This window comes from Strix aluco, chromosome 25 (assembly GCF_031877795.1).
Source record: "Strix aluco isolate bStrAlu1 chromosome 25, bStrAlu1.hap1, whole genome shotgun sequence".
Classification (NCBI taxonomy): Eukaryota; Metazoa; Chordata; class Aves; order Strigiformes; family Strigidae; genus Strix; species Strix aluco.
This window is the reverse complement of record NC_133955.1, coordinates 4,465,810-4,487,640: the sequence shown is the minus strand read 5'-3', so window position 1 is coordinate 4,487,640 and position 21,831 is coordinate 4,465,810. Positions and strand designations below refer to the sequence as shown.

The following is a 21,831-nucleotide window of genomic DNA, read 5'->3' as shown; positions in this document are numbered from 1 at the left end:
TCAACTACGAAGCAATCGCCAAGCTCTGCCCTCAGAAAATAGGCAAGGGGGAAAAAGAAGCCACCTCCAGCCTAAAGCTGACCACCAAAAATGGAATTGAGTTTTCCCACCTAAATTAAACCTAGCATTTCAGCTATGAAAGGCTTAAGGTAAGCCCACTATCTCACCAAAGCTGTACTTAGTAACTGATTTTTATTCTTCATCAGCTGACACACAGAGCTGTTACCAATCTTTGCCGGGATACTACAACAGGCAGCCGCAGAGCAGCGCTCCCCACCTGAAGCACCTGAGATAAAGTTTATGCAGAGAAGCTGTATCAGTATACAGACGGCCTCTGCAGTCAGACAACGGCCTGGCTCCTCAGGGAACACCACTATCCACCAAGCAACCACTAAAAGGCTGTGACTTTCGGTCACTGCTAATTCAGGCTGTATTTGAACTGATAGGTGAAAGGCTTTATTTTCTAATCATTTCCTAAGCCATCCATTTCACTTTTAGTGAGCGAGAATCTTGAAGCAGGAGCCAATACAGCTTATAGCAATTTATGTTTGGGGTGCAAAACACAAAAAGGGTGATTGGTAGTCTGTCAAACCGTCAATCCCGCGCATGCCATCAGTAAAAAAAAAAATGCATAGCCCTGGTGCAAAGTAGGTCACTAAAATATGATCCACTGGTAGAGGACAGGCAGTTCATCCAGTTAGGAACTAAAGTGCTGTAGGTGAACTAACATTAGGGCTTTATTAAGTCATTCAGCAACCAAGTGTTATTGTCCTACACAGCCTGCTTAAAGTACAGTAAAGCATTTTTAAAGGATTTTAAAAATCAAACTAGTTTGACATACGACAGTACACACCTACACATACTGGCTGCATTAACAGGTGGATTCTGAATTGTAAATAATCCTGCAATTCATTTTTCACACACAAGCAAATAAAACCAGTCAAAATATCACTCAGACTCATATAGCATCCACCAAGCAAGCTTTTGAGAGAGATTTAAAGTAAAGATAATTTAAAAGTCACCTACAATTATAAACAAGACAAGGACAGACAGGAATAGTCCTTTGATTGACTATTCCTGACAGGTAGCTTCTGGGATCAAAATGTCGAGCTCTGTAGTCTCCCCACACCAGCTAAAAAGAAGTTATCTGGTTTATCTTAGGTTTGGGGGGTGTGGTTATTTCTTCTCTTTTCAAAATTATGTAAAACTCAGGAGCACATCTAGAGAGATATTTTGACTTATTTGCACACGCAACTGGAGCAGGCTCCAGCCACTAATAGTTACAGCACCCAGACAAGATTATATAAATTTTAAGAAGGACTTGAAGCAAAAACCAAAAAGGTTGATCTGGTAGAGTCTATCAGAGGCAAAAATATTTTAATATAACATGAGGAGTTGGCAGAGTCAGACAGTCAAATTCAAAACCTTCCTTAGCAGGTCTGGCAGAAGCAGAAGGGAAGGGCTTTGCAGTTTGTAACGAAGAACTATTACATACATCACAGTCTCATCACCTACCCATTCTCCTGTTCTCCCAGGGCACCTACCTTACTGTATGTCACTACCGACAAGTTGTTCGAGTGACTGCTGGGGGAGAGATTTACAGAGTTTTGTGACAGTCCATTCTGATCTTGTTCGATTTGGTCAGGAGCAGGCCCCCATGTGTTTTTGCTGATTGTGCCTAGCTCGGAACCCCCAGGGTCTTTTAGGTTGTTTTCATCTGGTTGCCTGTTCTTCTGTGGAGAGGCGAATGGGTTAAAGTTTCCTTCTACCTTGCGATGTGGTTGCGTGTTGAACTCTGTTTCAAAGGATGACAGCTGCTGTGTTACACCTAGAAGTCCTCCAACTTCCACGCTGAGGATCACCCAGATGACATCTGTGGAAAGAGACACTCAGGTTGTCACTAGGTGGAGTTAATGAAGAAGGGGGCAGAAGGAGAAAAACGGAACATGAATTCTATCCTTTACAATAGCAAGAAAAAAAGACTGACTGTTTAAAATACATTTTTATGAAGCATCAGAAGAACGGATTAAACATTAATTTTGTATCCAAGCTTTCAAGAAAACCAGGCAAGTTCTACTCCTTCTGAACTTACATGAACCAGCTAAGAATACATAAAAAAACCAAACTTGACAACTTGAAGCTCCACACTTCACATTACCAATAGGATGCACTGAAAAAAGAAAACCTTAAGTGACTTAATCCAAGGCTAGGCAGCAAGACTGAAATGAGAGCCAGAAGATATCACTGCCAATCTTCTACTCTGATGGTAAAGAAAAGGCAATGCTTTTTGTTGAGCTTTGAAAGGCTTAGCTATTAAAGTAAAACAACAGAAGGGTGACTTAAAGGTAGTTATGACAATTCACTGCAAAATTTCTCCATTCCAGTTCCAAAACGTTCACAGTAGGTGGATAAGATACCCCAGCTTGGTAGACTATTACATAAATTTGCAAACTACTGGTTAGAATAAGGAACATATTTACAGTTCTTACCTAATGCGCGTCTGTCTCTTGTACATAGATAAGACTGTTATTTTACTTACCATTTCATTTACACTTCATGCAAACATTATGGCCTATTTACATTTCTTGGTATGTACCCAAATTCAGTTTTATTGCTTCCCCCCCCCCACCTCTCCATTAAATGTGCTCCAGTTTTGTTTTGCTGCATGGAGAGAGTGAATTAAAAAGAACAGCAGCAATACCTTATCTCATCTCAGCAGATCTAATAACAGCACCTCACATCACACATAATTGTTTCCAGGTTTTCTGCAATCAGGTGTTAACCTACAAGGGGCTCTTTCGTGCTGCCACTGGTGGCCTGGGGGGGGGGCAGACAGCAGGTCCTTTTGCTGCTGGGTTTTACCACCAAGGCTTCTCAAGCAGCATTAACTCGCTGAAGCTCTCCTTCCAGTCCCTCCCCAGGTTGAACGGGGCTGGGGCTCATTAGTTTGCATTTTATGACCCAATTAAAGATGGGGGGGTGACCTTCCAGAAATACGACTTGCTTAAGGCCCCCCAGCCCCCTGCCAGGGCTGTAACCCCCTTATAAAGACCATTAATGCTCCACAACAGCCCAGGACACCGCGACCCCCCGCCCCCCACCTCCCCCCTACAGCCGCCAGCGGCACCGCGGTGCCCCCTGCTGCCCGCCCGCGGCACAACGCCCGGCCCGCCCGCTTGCCTCAGTAGCCCCAGGGCTATCAAAGGCGAGCCAGGGTGAAAAAACACCGGGCCACAGCCCCGGCTGCTCGCCAGGGCCTCACGCTGCTGTTGGGCCTAACCTCTGGAGGATAACTAGCATAAAAGGCATTAATTATCCAGCAGGGGAAGGGCATCTTTGACTCAAAGCTCGGTAGCCAAAGGGATTTTAATTTGTAGGTCATTTTCTCGCAAAATGTGCAACTTCAGGAAGTTTAATAAGATCTTGAACTGTCAGCAGCTGGGAAAACCTTGGCTTTATAGACACACAGTCCTGCAGCCCGCAACGCAAGCTGAACAGGCCTTTCAACCTGCGCAGAGGAATTCATGCCCTTTCGTCAGGGACAAGTTACATCCACTTTTGACACTGAAGAGTTGTGCATTTACTGACAATTCTGCCAAAAACCCTGTGCTTCTGAGCAAAGAGTTATTTTTGACTCCGAGTGCTAACATCTCTCACTCAAAGCCATGTAACTTGGGATACTCCCAACTGCCAAAACAGACACAAAGATGTTCTCGCTATAAACTAAAGCTGGCTAAAAATGACTGAAAGACTCCAAATGAATGAAGATGTTGGTGGCTGAGGCTGAGGCACCAGGCAAAATATCAAAAAGTGGTTTTTAAACACAGGAAAATGTTCACAGTAGATGCACCAAATTACCGTATTAAAACCTGGGCCTTAACTTCTCAGATGAGGTTTTCACCACTTAAATAGATTTTTATGCTCATATGTAGTTCACAATGTTCAACACTGGAAAACTGGGAATGAATCCTGACAAGGACCGACTGGGAAAGAGTCTCCAGGAGAACTGCACAAGTCCCTTTGTTTTTCACAGCTTTGTGTAATCTGCAATTTGTTCTAGTGTTTAGAAAACAGTTCTGTGCTGACCAAGACAACAAAGCAGCTCACTTGATGTTTTATCTATTCTATTTTCTATATTTAGTCTCAGAGCTGGCAGACCTCTACCTTCACCATGTGGTTATCAGGAGAGCGTCTGCAAAGGGCCAGGAGCGTCCATTTTGTCTGCGGTGGGAATATCGTGAAGAAGAGCCTGAAGTGCTGGAAAAGGGATCACTCACCTCCGTAATAGAGTCCCGTGGCGGTGCACATTCGCCACTGTCCCTGATACATTCCTGCTGTGCTGGGGCTGCACATCTGAACGCTGACGTCTGCAATCTCCTGGGGCTCCAGGGACCTGACCATCACCATGTTTACGTGGCCAAATTGGTCTCCCCCGACATACTTCAGACAAACCCCCGGGGGCCACGCCTCTGTCCCTGGGATTAAACAGAAGAAAGAATTACTGACAGTGCACCAGGAAAAGCTTTGTGTCTGTTTGTGTAAGACTGGATGAAACATGCTTATTAAAACAGTTGTGCAATTGTTGAACAGTCAAAGGAATACCAAGATACACACAACACAGCCAGCAATGGATGCTGAAGAAGAATGCAGTGTTCAGACAAGGTTTAACTGGTCCATTCTGAGACCAGCAGGGCAATTTGTATTTCTATTTGAATAATCTCTAGGTCTTTATTACACAGAAAAATTCTCAGAGTCACAATGTAACAGCTGCAAAAAAAATCAACATAGCCAACACACACATATTTTAACAATGCTAGAGACAAAGATAAGGTCAAACCTCAGTGGGGGTTCCCCCCCCCCCTCATTTTTTTCTGCCTCCCTACATGCAGCTCCTGAGCCTTGCAACATCAAAATACACATTATTAATACAAAGTGCTGGAAACATTTTCTTTCAGGGATTCATTCTTTTTTAAGCCTGTTAGCAGTCTCAGGAGGAACTCATAGTTTGAACTATAATTGAAGAGCTAGTACTATTTTCTAAATGGATTTCTTTCCCTTCTTGCACCAAGCCTTCTCTCAGCCTTGTGCAAAGGTGGAAAGGATTGTGAACACATGATTTATTTGTGGAGATCAATGTTTAGACTGCAGATACCAGGACTGACTGCGTGACCTGGCAATCTGTAGAGATACAGAAAACAACCTGAAAGCACAGTCATCTCTGCCAAAGATAACAAGTACTGGGGCAGACGAAAAGTGCTTCTGAAACTCGGGAAAAATCAGTTTAGCAGGATTTTCTTTTGCTTCTTCCACAGTAATGTGACATGACTAAGCCAATGACTTTAAGAATACCTTCTGCTTAGGTGAGGTCAATGGAAACAGCCACGGAAAGCCTGAACCACCAAGAAGCTTGGAACCGCTCTATGTCTAGTCTGAGATGAGAATGATGGATGCTGTTCTGACCTTGGGTTACCCCAAAGAGCATCCTTTGCAACAGCTTGCCTGCTAATTTAATCCCTGGGGATACTTCAGTGAAGACATGGCAGGGACTGGTTTTCTAGTCAAGTCCTTATTTGTGGAATTCACAATCTAGCAGGGAAAGCATGATGTGAACAAGTAAAGTGGGATATTCAGAGTGGGGGGATATATCACTCCAGTTGGAAACAGTGCTGAGATAGGGAGGCTCTGAAAGAGGAGCCGAGTGACTAGCTGACCTCAGACTATGGCGTGTGGGAGTTGAGCATGAAGTCTCATCTGAAAAGGTTGGCAGCCCAGCAACATGGTTTAGTTTAAATAATTTATGTGATTTTTATCGGTTTTAATGGCTTTAGGTTTGCAAGGTGCCTAGAACGCTGCAACTGATAAGCCCCATAAAATGAAATGATGATTATGTCATTCTATTTCAGTACACTCATCTCTCAGGAGATGATAAATTGTAGTAACTGTCCTGCAGAGCCAGCAGCAGCTGGAGGTAGAGTGGGAAGAGGAAATAAGTCTGTTAAATCCTGCTGCTCTTTCAGCAATGGTTCTACTATACAAACTGGTCTTTTGGCAGACAAGCCAAGCACCGTCCTGGAAGGTATCAGAGCAGGGTATTAGTTTTTAATAACACATATGAAAACCTGACTGAACCTAGCTTACTGCTTGCACACTTAAAACTGACAATCTCGCAGAGCTCTGCCTGTCATACTTGTCAGACACTAAACGCTTCGGTGACACATGCCTCAGGTATTTCATGTTCTAGAACCAAAGTCATTTAACCAAGGGTTCCTGTAGAGCTGTTAAAAACCTTGGCTTTGCTTCAGTTATCTACCTAACAAGCAGATATTATCTGGAAACACTATAGTCCTTTGATATTATACCTTAATTAAGCCATAAAATGGTTTTAAAATGCTACGGTCCTTCTTAAACTGCACAGTCATAACACAGTATGTGAAGTTGCATTTAACTAAAACATGCCTCAACAGCATGGTTTTAACAAGATCTGGCCTCCAGCACCACTGTTAAGAGTACAGATGTACATTTTAAGAAGTCAAGCTTTAACCCTCACAGAAGCCAAAACAAATGCTGGCCTTGCCAGGAACTCGTAAGTCAAGATTAACTCCCTTTCCTCATTTTAGAAGGCCCATGGATTTCAGAAGGTCAAACATTCCAAAAACAATGAAACATTGCTTGAACTAGGATGTTAAATTAAGGCACAATTTGCATGTAGGAAAGAATACATCAGAGGAACAAGAAGAAGGAGTCTGAAAGGAGAAAGATAGGGGTGCAGTCATAACACACGCAAATTAAGATACTAGTAGTGGAGAAACAAGACCTGTCAAACTTACTACATTTGTAAGACTTGTATTTGAGACATTTATAAAAAAATTGCCAGTCAATTTTTCACATTACTGGAGTTTAAGCAACCCATATGTGTTGCCTTTCCACTGTAATAAGTCCAACAAATGGAGGCAGGAAAAGTAAACTGAAATAATTAAGCCCTTTCTCTAAGATACAGTCTCTATAAATTAGTGTTCCTAAACACACACACCCCCTCTTCTCACCTCCCATGTCCTGATGAAATACTCGTAGATTTTTTTATATGGTTTTAGTCTCTATTATACTTTGATATTCAGCACAAATCTGTACAGCACTCAAGCACTGCAGTTATTTACAAGTAGAAATACTAACACAGCTGAACTTTACTCATGATGATTCATGACATTATACCTTGTTGTGCTATCATTCTTCTTCACAAAAGTGCAAGCAGGTCAATTAAATTCAGACACACAGCTTAAACATTCATGCAACATCCTGTCATTGCCATGCTTGAAGACGAGGTATTCCACTTTGCATCCATGGATCTCATTTTTCTCTCTGACTACATCCCAACAGATCAAGCCCTGAGAATGTATTTTGCTTAGTCTCACTTCCTGGATCCCAGTCACTGTTTTGACTTATTTCATACTGGAATGTGGTCTCTCCAGCCTTGCGTCCTCTCAGAGCACAAGAAAACAATTTTGTCAGAGTGTAAAGGGTACCTGCCACATTACCCTTGCATCACTACCTCTTCTCAGAGTCAGCTCACTGCATCACCGCCTCCACAGAGAACACGGTTCTGTAGAGAGCCCAACGCCCAAACAACAGGGACGGTCAGAGAAATGGTGTGACGAAGGGTAGTGGTAACATACAGGCTGCTCATGAGCTAAAAGGCTTTCAGATTGAAAGCCATCTCTTCATTGACTTAAATGTATTCCATTTGCATCAAGTGATCAGAAACATGACTGGCTAAGGATTCTTAATCTGTTTTCAGATCTAACTACTTTCATAAAAAAACCCAAAAAACCTTGTACTTCAATTTCTTTTATCTGGAAGTGTCCTCGAGATTTTGTTTGTGTGCTGGCACAAGGAACAAGACTGGTGAACTGACTGAGCTGCACATCTTGCAACAAAATGTTTGTGCCAATGTAAGAAGGGGAACACGCATGGGTTGGCAGGCTACCTCCTTCAGGAACAGGGTGGCTCTGTTCCCAGTTAAGTGAACCTCCTGCCTTAAGCCAGCACCTCTTCCCTTAGATCTGCCATCCTATCCCATAATATATGCTATGTGGGTTTTGCTACAGTCTAAAAGCCTTACCTGTGTTTTGTATCCTCCATGTTTTTGTAAACTGGGTATCAGGAGGGATGGACTCTCCTTCACCTATGGTGACATCTTCAACAAAGGACATGGAGGGTACATTGATATTTGGACTCTCGAAATCATAGTAGGCTCCAATGGCGGCTTGTAGATTCCTAGAAAGAAAAAAAAAAAAGAGATTACAACCTAAAGTACAGGTTTACATATGTCATCCTAAACAGTTAAGCAAAAATACTATCCAGACTATATTAGCTTTGCTACTCATGTTTTTTTAAAGCTTTTCTCTCTATCACACACGGATTCTCCAAGATAACAGAGCTCAAAATACAGCATTTTACTTGCCAGGGACACTATTTTAGAGCCCTTTTCTACTCTGCTTCTTATTTTCACTGGAAATCTCGGAACTTACAAGTCTTGAAGACCTCCACCCCATTAGCTCTTTATGTAATTTGCCGAAAAGTTCAAGAAACAGAGTGAAGTGCAATGCAGCAGCATATAAACAACCAGGCAGTTTACTTATACCAGCCTTCTTTCCTGAGCTAATTTCCAAAGGACTGAACCTCTCCATTTTATTTTGGCACAAAAGGTCCAAAAAAGAGCACAAGATGAACAAAACACAAAGAACACTCTTACAATGGCTCTTGGGGCCAAAGGGCATCAGCAACTACGGATAGTAACTCAAGCCTTGTCTCTTTTGAAACATATGGTCATGCATGAGCCATGAGTACTCTAAGACTATTTATTAATCATTAAAGTGCCTGCTCAGCTCTGGATAGTGACAACTCAAGGGAACTTATAAACCATTTGAGTCGAAAGTTCTGACTGAATAAAGACAAATGACAGTGGAAGTCTGTGATAGATTAAGGACATTCATAAAGCCACAAATGCTATTGATTCCTGAGTCGTGGTGTAGTTGAAACTCATATGATAATTAATTTGAAAAGAGGAACAGTCAAACAGGAAGAGGATTCATGAGTCTTAGCTGCTGCTCCACGATATACTATTAAGTTATTATGTAAGTGTTTGGCAAGTCATGTAATTCCTCTGTTTACGCATGTCTGTGAGGTTGTGCCCCTAATTTACTTTGTGAGTAGGTGCTGTGAGAATGGAGATGAGTAAAATCTCACCAAATGCAATGGGCATAATAACTGCTTTTTATTCATGATTACAAAAATCTGTGTTGCTTTTTTGAGCAGGATAGAAAAAAAACCCAAAGCCTTCAAGAACTGGGAACCACCACCAAAACCAAAGCCATGCGGAAGGCTAGTCAGAAACTGCACTGCATGGGTACGGTGATATACCGAGGGTTTGTATTGTGTGGCGGAGCGTCATGTGTCTAAACCAAAGCCAGAAATCCAAGGTGAAAGCAAGAGAAACATTTGCAGTATGACCCTGAGAAAGAGCAAACATAGGGCTTTTTGGACTGCTTGCCAGCTGGAAAGAGGCTCGAAACGGTGAGCAAAGAAACTGCCTCCTGTTCAATTCCTACAGTGTTCACGGGGAAAAAAAAATAAAATCAGACATTCTGGATAATCAGAACTGCATGGGAGAAATATCACTGCTTTCTCCTCACAGAAAACATAGGGGATTCCAAGTGTAGTAGCTAATAGCACTGGAGTTGGGGTCAAAGGGGGTAATAGCAGTATTAGGCAGATCTGTGAAGCACCCACAATGGGGGCGGCTGGGAGAGGACCTAAACAACAGATGTATCACTTCGGTAATCCATCACAAATGACAAAAGATAATCACACTGCGAGTTACTGACATCCTGCTAAGTCTCCCAGCGAACAGCCAAAGCGTTAGGAGGCACTGGAGGAATGTTCTGCACAACATGGCCACGGCGACCAACTGGCAAATTCAGCAAACCGAGCCTTACCGCCAGGCCTTTCGCCATCGCGCAGAACGGACTTTGATACGAAGGGGAGACAAAAGAGCCACCGTGTAAGATTTCCATGTTTAGAACAATGAATTTCAGACTAGAAACCACTATTCAGCTCGAGGCATTTTCTACTTAGGAGTGTCAGGGCTATATTTAATACAGCCAGCTCAGTCAAATGCTACAGGAAGGGTGCATGTCACATTAGCCAATAAATAGAGACAAATGCTCAGTTTTACGTCACCAACCGCCTGTTGCTTATACACTGCACAAGATTTACATAACTCGCAACAGGGCTGTGCCAAGAGACTCCTGTTCGCTCAACCAGCTAACACTATGATCTAGAGTTTAGTTTTCACTAGGATTTCTTCCCGTATTACAGCAACCCAAGGCAAAAGGTATTCTAAGAGCTACAAAAGACAGCAACACAGCTCCTCCTCTCCCTAATCCACTACCACATAAACCCATTTTCAGACATACCACAACATCTTGTGAGTTATGATTCTGGAAGCAGTAGTAATGACATTTTATTGATACTGAGAGGAAAAATTAAAAGTTCCAAGGGGAAGATTTCTACTGTAATTCTTTGTAAGGCAGCCTGCACTGTTTTTTGTTTGCTTGGCTGCAAATACACTTCAAAAGGTAGTGGGCTATTTGTGCACATAGGCTCGCTGCCAACCCTCTTCCCCTCCCTGTGTCATATTTCATTGCTTGCTTTGCCATTGGGAAACAACCCCAGTTGTCTGCAGCATTTAGTTAAAAACTAACTAAAGAAGAACACATGCTGAAAAACAGATTTGCCACCCTTTTATGATCAGATATTCACAAACCCACCTTCCCGCTCCCACCGTTTTGATCAACGTGCAGCGGGTTTTGTTTAGGGCGAGCCTACATCTACAAGATGTTCAGATACATCTTGGCCTTCCCACTAGAGAATTAAAAAGAAGCTTCCAGAAACTAAAGAGAAATCGAAAGTCGCAAGAGCCAAAGTCAGGATGACAAAGCAAATCTGACTTAAGTTCAAGTTCTTTGACACAGACAACCCTAAGAGATAGCCACTGAGAGGCCGTATGGCACTGCTGTGCTGCAAGAGATACCCACAGCGCTCACATTTTAGTCATGCTCTCTGCTTACACAACCACCAAAGCCAGCAAGGTATCATGGCTAGCTTTGTTTCCAAGAGACAGTGCTCCCCCTTCTTCCCTACCCCCAAAACCCCTCAAGTATGGGTTTGAATGCAGTACTGAGTGCCATTTCCAGAGGCAAACTATTTGCTATCTGATTACTTGCAGGTTCTCGAGACTAAGTAGTACACCCTGCTGCTCTGCCTTTCTACTATAGGCACAACACTAGTGGAGTTTACAAGCAAATGCAAACATTAACGAGAGAGGTGGCTTCAAGGTCAAACACACTCAAGGCCCTGAAATTTGTCTCTTTCACAAAAATATATATATACACACCTTTTTTTAAAAAAAAGGTCTTTACCCTTCTGCCCCAGGTGTAATCGCACAGCACCAACTGCAGGTACTTCAGGGACAGGAACGAAGAGTTTGACCTCTTGAGAGGAAGGGGTTATCACCTAAAGGCTTCTGCTTACACATCCAGGCCTGCTTTCTTTCACTCCTCCTAGGTGTGACTTGCACCACACTACCCCTTTGCTCTCTGCCATATGAGATAAATTACTATTATAAACCAAACAACTTTGAAACAAAGATGAGCATGCCAAACCCAGCCGGTGTAATTTACATGGCTGATCTCTCCTAATTACAGGGATGACCATACATCTCTTTCTTAACAAAGCCCTTCAGGTGTCAGGCCCTCCTTACCTTTCCTAAATGAAGCAAGTTTTTCATTTTTAGAGCAGTCCCGGACTGCAACAGTTAGTAGCTCTGCCATACTTACAGAGCAGGTCTGACAGGATTCAGGCTCAAACTCCTGAAAAAAGCCTGCAATCAGAAATCACCCCAGCTACCAGGTGAGCCTACTTAAAATCACAGCAGTGCTCAATTTTAGTCCTAATAGCAAGATTCTGGAAAGACAGAGGGGAGAAAGCAGCAAATAAAGATTATAGCTCCATATTATCAGGCAAATCCACTCTAACCACGGGTATCCCACTCCCTTCTCTCCAAGGGCATCCCTGACTCTTACGTGTCAAGTGCTTTTCCAACAAAATACTACCCGCAGAACCAGAGAAACTGATCCTTTTCAGATCAATTCTTTTGCTCTGCTGCTTTGTTTCAAGCCTCAGGAGCTAAATTACAATAGTGAAGTTAAAACCTTCCCTGCTAATAGCTCTGGAGATGTCCCTTAACAACTCTTAAGTGTTTGCAAAGGGGTGGTTTATCTTGAGCCATTCTTTCCCTTCCCTGTTTTTTCCCAGACAGCCTTTTGTTATGTTAAACCAATATATTTAGACAGTAATTACTCCCAATTAACTAGGTCACCACGCAGTGTTCAAAAATAAAAAACTCTTCCAAATCAGTTCACAAACTAGAGGCCATCTTATACAACCCAACTGTTGTGCAAACAAAAAGCAATATACAGATAATTGGAAATATTTTTTAATTAATTGAACCAGGTTCTTTTTTTAGGTGAAGAAACCGAAGCACTGAGGCTTACTCACTGCGGCCTTATGCAAAGCAGGGCATATGCACAATACTAATCCTTCTGTTACCAATAAAACACAAGATTCTTTCAACATATAGAAGTTAAGCATCTTGGAAGGAAAGCAATACAAACAGGTCATCCCAACGTAAGAGACAAGGGACATTAGAGTCCCGGCAAACAGACACTCTCAAAAGAGGTAGAGGGGAAGTGAATCGGAGGCCTCATCTCCCATGCAGCAGCTGTAACCTTCCCACACACCTCTCCCACCAACCATCGTGCACGGCTGACACAAGGAATGGTTATTTCGGTATTTTGGTTATTTCTCAATCCAGCAGCTTAAAGAGCTGAACTCGAAAAAAATCCCTAATGCTGTGCAGGTTGTCTAATATATATGGTAACACACAAGAATTCCACTCCAAAGTAACATTTACAGTAGAAAGCAACAACTTTAACATTAAAATTTTAACTATAAATGTTATAGGAATCTTAAGTTTTCATTTATTGTCAAATTTTTTGACGACAGATCCAAAGAAAAAGATTTTTTTTTAAATATTTCTGGGAGGTAAAAATTCAAATTAAGTCACAGTTTAAGCTCAAACTCCAGCAGGCAAAAGTTTGCTCTTCCTGGCTCCTGCCTGTTCCTACAGCCACATCACCTATCACCAGCTAAGGGGTGCAAGTTCCCAGTGCTCTGTTTCTCCCGAGCTGTCAGAAAAAGCAAAGGCTATACTGAGTTAGCCTTCAATTTAGCATTTCACACAGGATGTAGTCCTTAGATCATACACATTAAGTAGAGGACATTTATTAGGCCGAGCAGAAAGCACTTTGACAAATGGACTCGGTCACTTTGTTGTGCAGAGCAACCGTAATGAAGTGAATGCCAAGTTACATTTCTCTCCCTCTGTGGAGGGAGGGAAAAGCCAGGCAAGTGCCCGAGCTGTAATGTATGTTCATTGTATGTTCTCAGCACTCACCTATGGTGCAACATTGTGTCATGAGGAAAGCAACTCAGGTGTTATTCTCCTGGAAACGTGCAATGAAAAAAACTGAGCAGTGATATAAAAGTACAATAAAGTCTCAAGAACATAATATGCTACATAGAACACCTTGTGCTCTTTCTGTAACTGAATTCTCAGCCTTTACAGGCCCTTCTCTCGTTCTCCAAATGCAGTATGTAACCAGGCACTATAATACCCCGTAAGGTGTTAAAAACAGAAAGAAATGTGCAAAGGAAATAGTGCAGCAGATGGGTAATTTCTCACTCCTAAATAATGGAACATCTCTACATGGTACAGGTGGGAGAGACTAAAAATGTATATGGAGGACATCCAAATGAGGCAAGCCTGAAACCACTCCTTTTGTCTCAGTCTCTAGTATTGCTGTATTTGGATTTTATTTGCCCCAGCTATTGGGGAACTGGGACTGATGACACTACGGGCTAAGACATCTCAAACAGCCAAGCTACCGCTCCTGAAGTGGGAGACACCTCACCAAAAGCCTCAGAGAAAGCTGAAGGGGGTGGGGGGAGGAGATGCACTCGTTACGCCACAGGGAAGCACACTTCTACCTGGAGTTTTCAATTCCAACATTTTCAATAGAGATGACACATGGCAATTAAGTGGAAAGTCTCAAGATGCTTTGAAGGACTGGAATTTTAATCAGTGAATAGCTTTCAATAGACCTAATTTCAGAAAGCAAAATTTGTATGTCAGTTATCTTACACTAAGGTATCTCATATACTAAACCATGAGGTTGGGAAAACTACCTTAGATGATCCAAAAAGACCACTAAGGGAAGCTAAAAGCTTTAAGCTGAACTTACACAGCTGAAGGAGTGGGGGAAAAAAAAAAAGAGCTGGCTAATTTGAAGCTTATGTATTTTCTCATATGAAGCCACAGCAAAACATTTCATTGTTTTAGCTGAAAACAGCCAGTTCCAAATACGAGTGGGATTTCCAGGAAGACAACAGAAACCTGTGGTGACTAGAAGCAACGCTGTGCTCTCTGCAGCGGCAGCTCAAGGAAAGAAACTGAGAGGTCACAGAAGAGGCACCCCATTTTCAGTGCACCCCAAACCGCCAGAGGAAATCCCTTTACCAGGCTTTTATATACATCCAAACAGGCACATCGGCAGCGTAACCGTTACCGCGGTGCCTGCGCTTGGCCGAGCGCTGTACCTGGCCAAACGGCGGCAAGCGGGCTCAATGCGAGAATCAATACTGTGATGCTGCTGTAAGCACAAGTCCACACAGCCACCCCCAGCAGCTGAACCCTCCTAAAGCAGGTGGTCAGGAGCTTTAAGTGTGGGGTAAAATATTTTGAGAATGTCACAGCAGGAGCTGCTTTCTACTTGCTGCCATTGAAAACAGGCAACAGCTCTTCCCAGTGGAAAGTAATCAAGAGCTGCCACGCAAAAGATTCTGTAACTGCTAATTCCTCAGTATAAACTATGTCACCAATCTATAATTGTCTGCATTAAAGTAAAGGGGGATTAAGCTACAGAAACTGTCTGAGAACAAGTTCAGGCATGTAAGGCAGTCCAGCTGGACTAAAATTATATTGTACCCAATTCCTTCTGCTACAGTTGTCTGCTTACATTTCCATTTCACATGCACCCAATTTTTAAATGTTTTGTAACTTGGGGCATAGCACAATTATAGTATGTGCCATAATTAAAAATATATTTAAAGTCTAGTTTTCATTCAAAATAATCAGGTCAAATATCTGAGTTATTCTGGAGAAGAGGTGTGTGTGATTTTTTTTAGTGCACTAGATAAAAGCTGTCCAGGAAATTTTTTTTTTAATTCTTTAATTTGGTTATTTTTAGTAGCATCAGGGGACAGTTGTGGACACCAGAGATGCAACAGTCTACAACAGTTCACATGTACTAAGATGACATCCACTATGCTTTAAGTTAGCCACAAGAGATTAAACAGTTTAAAAACTATTTTCTGCTCCCCAGCCACAGGGTATGAATGACCCTACGCACGCACTGCTCAGCAGCAGCCATAGCTCAGAGATTGCCAGTCTGTTCTGCATTTTGGCAACAGTACATCAAGAACTACTGGACCTGTTTCTCTGGTCTTTTCTGCCTGTAAGTACAGCAGCTCACCAATTGTTTTAGAGTAAGAATGTCAACAAGTTTAAGTTCTCATCTGCCCTCTTCTCCACTACTAAACTTTATCAAAACACAAAGGATGTTTTAAACCAAGTGCTTCATCCTTCTCACCAGATTCAGCTCAACTGGTCACCACCTACAAATATTAATCCAACTAGAGTCACATTAGGACCTGTATTACTTCAAAAACTTCCTATGTACTGAGACACATAAAGAATGCAAGGCTGGTTTGTTTTTATCATCCAATATAGGAAGAAGAGAAGCAAAGTAATATGACTTCCCACCCGCTGCTACCGTTTCCTTAATAGATGCCTGGATGAGTATTGAACTAACCCAAAGAAGTTTCCAGGAAAGGAGGAGGATTGACTTGAAAGATCAGGTCTCAGGTTTCCTGCCTCTTCCATGACACAAAGATTCTCCCCACGGCCCTCTCAAAAGGAAAGGAGTATCAAAATTGAGCTTGAGATTTATACCGAGCAGCGGGGAAGTTTCCCTCAGATTTATCTGAGTGTGGATTAGCAAAAAGTCAGTCACAGGGGTCCCAGGGACAAAGCGAAGACAAAGCAGGGACAGCAGGGACCCCTGAACTCTCCTAAGGTAAAGCACACACACCATAACTCCCCACTCACAATGGCATAATAATCTCTGTGGCAAATACAACAATGCTAATATGAACATGAAAGAACGGTTTATATTAATTAGTTCAGGGAAAGAGACAATCCTACCACTTGTCTTATCCTACCTTCCCTTTGACTTCTCACACGTGCAGAAAAAGAGGCCAACTCAGTAAACGTAGCAAGACAGAACATCTGTTGAAAACCAGATGGAGTTCTCTGATAGCAGTCGACTAGTTTACTGGACATCAACAAAAACATTGTCTTCAAACAGCTGAGGAAACCAAATTAATTTGTTTACACTTCAGTCAGGATTTCCAAACAAAAACTAGAGCAGACATCTTGATATAAGACCAGACAAGAATACTTCTCCCCCAAAACAAATGAACAACAAATATAAATCTAACACCATATTAGGTCTGTAATCAGTAGGAGACACATATTTGCATATAAAGAGTGATATAAACCCAGTATTTTGATTTAAGAGATCAGCTACATTTTTGAGGGGTTGCTGGTGTTCAAGTAAGGGTTGGAATAAAGATGCAGGCATTTTAATGGCAGCAGTTGGTCATAGTGAACCCCTTTACCAGAGCAATCATGTAGAGGCACGCTGTAATCAGTAAAACTGGCTTCTGAGATAACCACACAATCAAAGATTTCACGGTGCAGCTAAGGCCCCACATTCCATCGCAGTATACATATCCTGACAGGTAATGCCTAAACACTTCACGGCTGCACAGTCTGACTTCGCATGGCCTTATATTTGCCTTCTATATATGCTTCTTCCATAGATCTTGAAACATAACACACAACTATTTAAGACTGCAGAAGTGCCATACCATAGGATGACTGGGGTATTGCACCAGCAAACCCTTTCAATACAGTAAGCGCAGGAAAGCCGAGGATGCCGAGATGAGGAGCCTGCCCGCTCCACACCGGTACAACAGTGGGAACCTGTCTGTGTCCGAGCTCAGAAGGAGCATTTCAAACCCAGCTTTTTCCTGACACACACTTGGAGATCTTCTTTTGAAAAACAGTCCAAAAAAATCTGTTAACAGAGGACATCTGCAAGACTTTTTTTTTTTTTAAATGGCAGTTTTGCAGACACCTGCAAGGTTAGAAATCAAGACCAGGAATACCAGTGCTACCCATTCTGGGAAATGCATCATGTGTGAGTGAACCCTGTTGATTTGAGTCTGTTATGTTAAATTCTGTATGTCCTGATGTCTTACCTAAATATACTTCAAGTATTTCTCCGAATAGTACCTATACTCCAGCACTGATATCAAGTGTAAGGAGATATGCTTTCATCCACAGATCCCACTTTTAAAAGTACCACGCTATCATCTTTGCTAGAAAGCAAAAATTAAACACCCAAAGTCAAAGTAAAAGCAATTAAAAAATCCTATTAGCTAAAACATGTCTTTAGACTCTCAACCAAGTACATCCACTTCTGGGCAATACAGGTGATGACCCACAGGGATAAAAACATGCATTTATAAGGCAATTTTAATTTTGTTAAAAGCCAATATTCTGTCTGTTCTCCAAGACCAATAAAACAGTTGCACAAAAATGTTAGATACATTTTCCTTGCTATGCTTGAAAATTTCTTATTTCAGATATAAAAATCGGTATCACCACTAGCTAATCCCTACCTCACCGTGGCTCCCCTCACTCATACATACAGAAATGCCCTACACATCCTACACAATATAGAAAAAGGTTTTACAGCAGATTTCTGTAGTATTTTCAGAGATAAACGTATAAATATTTACATGGAAAACATAATCTTTAGAGTACTAGTTAAACCATGACACAGGTACATACTCTTTTAAGCATGTGAAAAAAAATGAGGATCTCCAGAAGAGATCTGACTACCTTACAAGTAATGACCTTAAAAAGACCTTTTTCAGCAGAAAGCTAGATCAAAAATGTCTAGGCTTCGCAACAATAAAACTTTCCTCCCCCCATACACAGTGGAAACCAGCATTATCTGACACATTTCAATTAAATATCACACCACTAACAAAAGTTCAGCTTTCTAAACAAAAACTAAAAAGAGAATCTAAAGAAATATTACATGTAAATTACTGAAATATACATACATTAAATTGTCTTCCAAATTAGGAATCCCCTCACAGCCAACTGTGTTGAAATAGGGATTTTAAATCCAGCACCACTAGCTACTTGAAATCAAATTAATTCACTTTCTCACAGAATTAAAGAAGCTCCAAGCCTTACACTGCAGCTGCTCACCCTCAAAGTCAGTGTACTCTCCAATTAAAAAAATTCCTCTTCCTTGTCACAATACCATTTCCATACCAGTTTTAGAGAAATCTAATGACTTTTATGAAATAGGCCTAAACTGAGTGTCAGCAAAAAGTGAAGTGTAGGTTCTGTGCAAAGTTTCCTCAGCTCTTACATTTACACTAATCCATATTGCTGAAAACCAGTCGGGGCTAGGCTGACACTCCAGAACTTGTTTCGCAAGTGTTTTCAGAAAGTCCAACCTGTCCTGGTACCATCTACTCAGAGCCCTCCAACCCCTCTTGTGTCAGTATTTCGGCGCAGACTCATTCAGCATCAACTGCCTGACCTAAACAATCCCTATTTTAAAAACATTAGCACAAAGGCTTTTCAAAAGGAGTTTCTTATGTAGGTAGACTAAGTCTAGACAAGTTCAGACACGTTCCTGGCCATACTATCACATAACTGCAGAGAGCTGTAGTCAACACCTGGAACTTCACTTTACCACAAAAATCGCTGGTAGCAGCCCCCTCCCGCAGACCTGCGGTGCTGGATGTGCTTCGGTGTGCAGGCAGCCGGGCCGCTGCATTGCATAACATCTGGAGGGGGGAAGGGAGCCCGAGAGTTAAGCGTGCCATTTAATGGAGGGTGGATTTTTATCCTAGATGCAATGGCAGCAAAATGCCCTCCTAACTACGGTGCCTGGGTTTTCCTCCCGAGGAAGAAATGGTTCGGTGCCAAAACATCTTTTGGAGGAGTTCGCTTCTGGCTTTAGGCCAAAAGCGAAAGCTCAACCTCTCACTCTAAAGCCTCACAACTTCTAATGAAAAATAAATAAATGGATAGTAAAGAGGGACAACGTGTGCTGCCTTTAAAGAACGTACAGCCGGGACTCTCAAAAAGGGCAAAGCGGGATTTATGTAGCAGAAAGCTGAGCAGCTGGAACAGCCCACAAACAGAACTCAACGCGTAATTAAAAAGAGGCAGAACTCTAGGAAAGTGTTTAATAAATAAGAGGGGAAAAGACAACTCACCAAAGTGTTTAACCTGTATTTCTTGAAGATCAAGGAACAGTCTCAGAAACTTAGAATGCATATATATGTTCTACCTGAAGCATTTTTGCAGTATTGTTAATGACACCAGCTGGCTGGTTTTTTAGTGCTGTCCCGAGTCTCCCAGAACTGTGGAAGCGCATTGAACAATTCCAGGTAAACGGGAGAAGCAGACAGACTTTCAAAGGCTATTTACAAGTATCTATTGCTCCACAATCAACCACTAATTTTCTTCCCCAAATTGGCTGAACAAGCTATCTTAAAATAATTCCCCTATTTCAGCAGAACTGCAAATTCACTTTAAAAATGATAAATACAATTACTAACTATTGGAAATATTCTTTAAAAACACATCTCAGATTATTTACTACACAATATGTGAGAGGCATACAACAGGGAAGTAACTTCAGGTCTGGAGACTACCTAATTATCACCAAAGAGCAGCTTGCCACACTTGTGGAAAAAGTTCTAGTGAAAATTATGTATGCCTTTGTTAATTAACCCATACATGGACATAGCTTAAAGGAACCCAGGCTACCAAGTGCGTGCACTCCTCTCACTCCTGCTGGGAACTCCCTCACCATTTCCTGCAAATGAGCGTTAATCCTGATGCAGAGAGAGTCGCTGCAGAAAAGCACCATGCCTTTAACAAAAGGAAAAGTGACTTGACAGTCTCATCCACGCAGTTTTTTGCAGGACAGGCTGGTGATAAAAGATTCTGACCCTAAAAACAAACCCACTAGGCCACTGCCTAACATCACCTGGGGCAGCGTGGATTACACAGGGTCCCTCAACATGACAAAGGAAAGGTGTTCCCCGAAGAGGAAAATGTGTCTTGACGGCGGCTTTTGACTGAGCAGGGTCAGTATGTTCAGGCCGATAACCCAAAGGCCGCGCTAAGAAGAGGTGGGAGCTAGAGAATGGGACAGAAACACAGCGGCAGAACTGCAAACTGTACAAAAACAGGCACAACAAATGATACCGCAGGGCAGGAAAGCAGCGCCCTGGCAAGAACACACGAGAAAAACGAGCAGCACCTGTCAGCATACCTAACTCAACTCTGCTGCCGAAAGGTTAAACGCTCCCAGGCTTTAAGCCCACTCTAAGAGTAATCACACTATAGCCTGTGCTAATTTTCACATATTCTTGTACACATTGCACCAATTTAACAGATTTCCCTTTCACACATCCCCATCCATCTACAAGGCTTATCAACTGACACTTAAAAAAAAAAAATTTGAAAACTTAACATTTTCAGAACCAAACTAGCCACTGAAGTTGTGAAATTAAAGCTATTTTAATCACTTGAGATTTTCTTCAACTGAAATTAAAAGTTTTTTAAAAAGCCATTGACTATAAGATCGTATCTGAGATACTGTTACTTCAAGAAGAAATCAAATACTCCTGAAAAAAAGCAAGCTTCTTCAACACAAACCAGGAATACTAGGGTTATACATAGTATCTTCACAAGGAACTCTCAGGTTGAGCTCTAAGCTTTCTGCTCTCCCAAGGATCATCACAGAAAAAAAAAAAAAACGCATAGTATTACACTGCAGTGTCGGTAGTTTTATTCATATTATCAACACACAAATAAAGTGGGAAGCATCATCTGCTGTGAACCGCTTCTCCAAAGCAAACTCCTGAACTCCTTGAGAGAGACCTGCTTTCGCATTGTATCAGCTTACAAAGCACATGGTATTATTTGCTATTCCCTTACTCCCTCTGCAGATGCAGATTTGCCAATATAAAGCTGTAGAAGGAGGAGAAGATGAAAGGGAAGAGGTGACAAAGTTGTCTTATTACTGTTTATTAGTTCAACAATCTGCACAAGTTTTTTCCCAACTGTTGATTTCAAGGCCTTTGTTTGGATTTCTAGTTTCAAACCTGAGGTTTCTGGGTTTGATATTACACCACTAAGAAAAAAATAACAGCTACAAACTTAGCTAAGTAATCTCTGTTACTATCTAAAACAGAAAACACTTTGCTCTCCTGCATCCATCACAGTGAAGAGATGCAAACCTGATGAGAGGGTCGCACTTTGATTAGTGCCCTACACAACAGCAAAGCTGTTAAGAGATGGTTTAAAAGATGCAAGTGGTAATAACGAGTCAAACCCCACAACTCAGCAGCATTTTCACAACTTACTTTCGCAGTCACTGGGCTCTCTGCACCACTAACACTCCTAGTTTCTGTTTTTCTCCA

At 41.9% G+C, this 21,831-nt stretch overlaps 1 protein-coding gene across 1 annotated transcript in view; it reads right to left on the bottom strand.

Annotated features, from left to right (window-relative positions):
• Positions 1 to 21,831, bottom strand: part of ILRUN (inflammation and lipid regulator with UBA-like and NBR1-like domains) — a 32,854-nt gene that overhangs the window by 9,733 nt on the left and 1,290 nt on the right. Inside the window, exons 2-4 of the mRNA XM_074850255.1 lie at positions 8,117 to 8,271; positions 4,278 to 4,475; positions 1,545 to 1,873 (exon numbers count right to left, since the gene is read on the bottom strand). Of these exons, the coding sequence (XP_074706356.1) occupies positions 1,545 to 1,873; positions 4,278 to 4,475; positions 8,117 to 8,271 (682 nt within the window). The remainder of the gene's footprint in view (positions 1 to 1,544; positions 1,874 to 4,277; positions 4,476 to 8,116; positions 8,272 to 21,831) is intronic.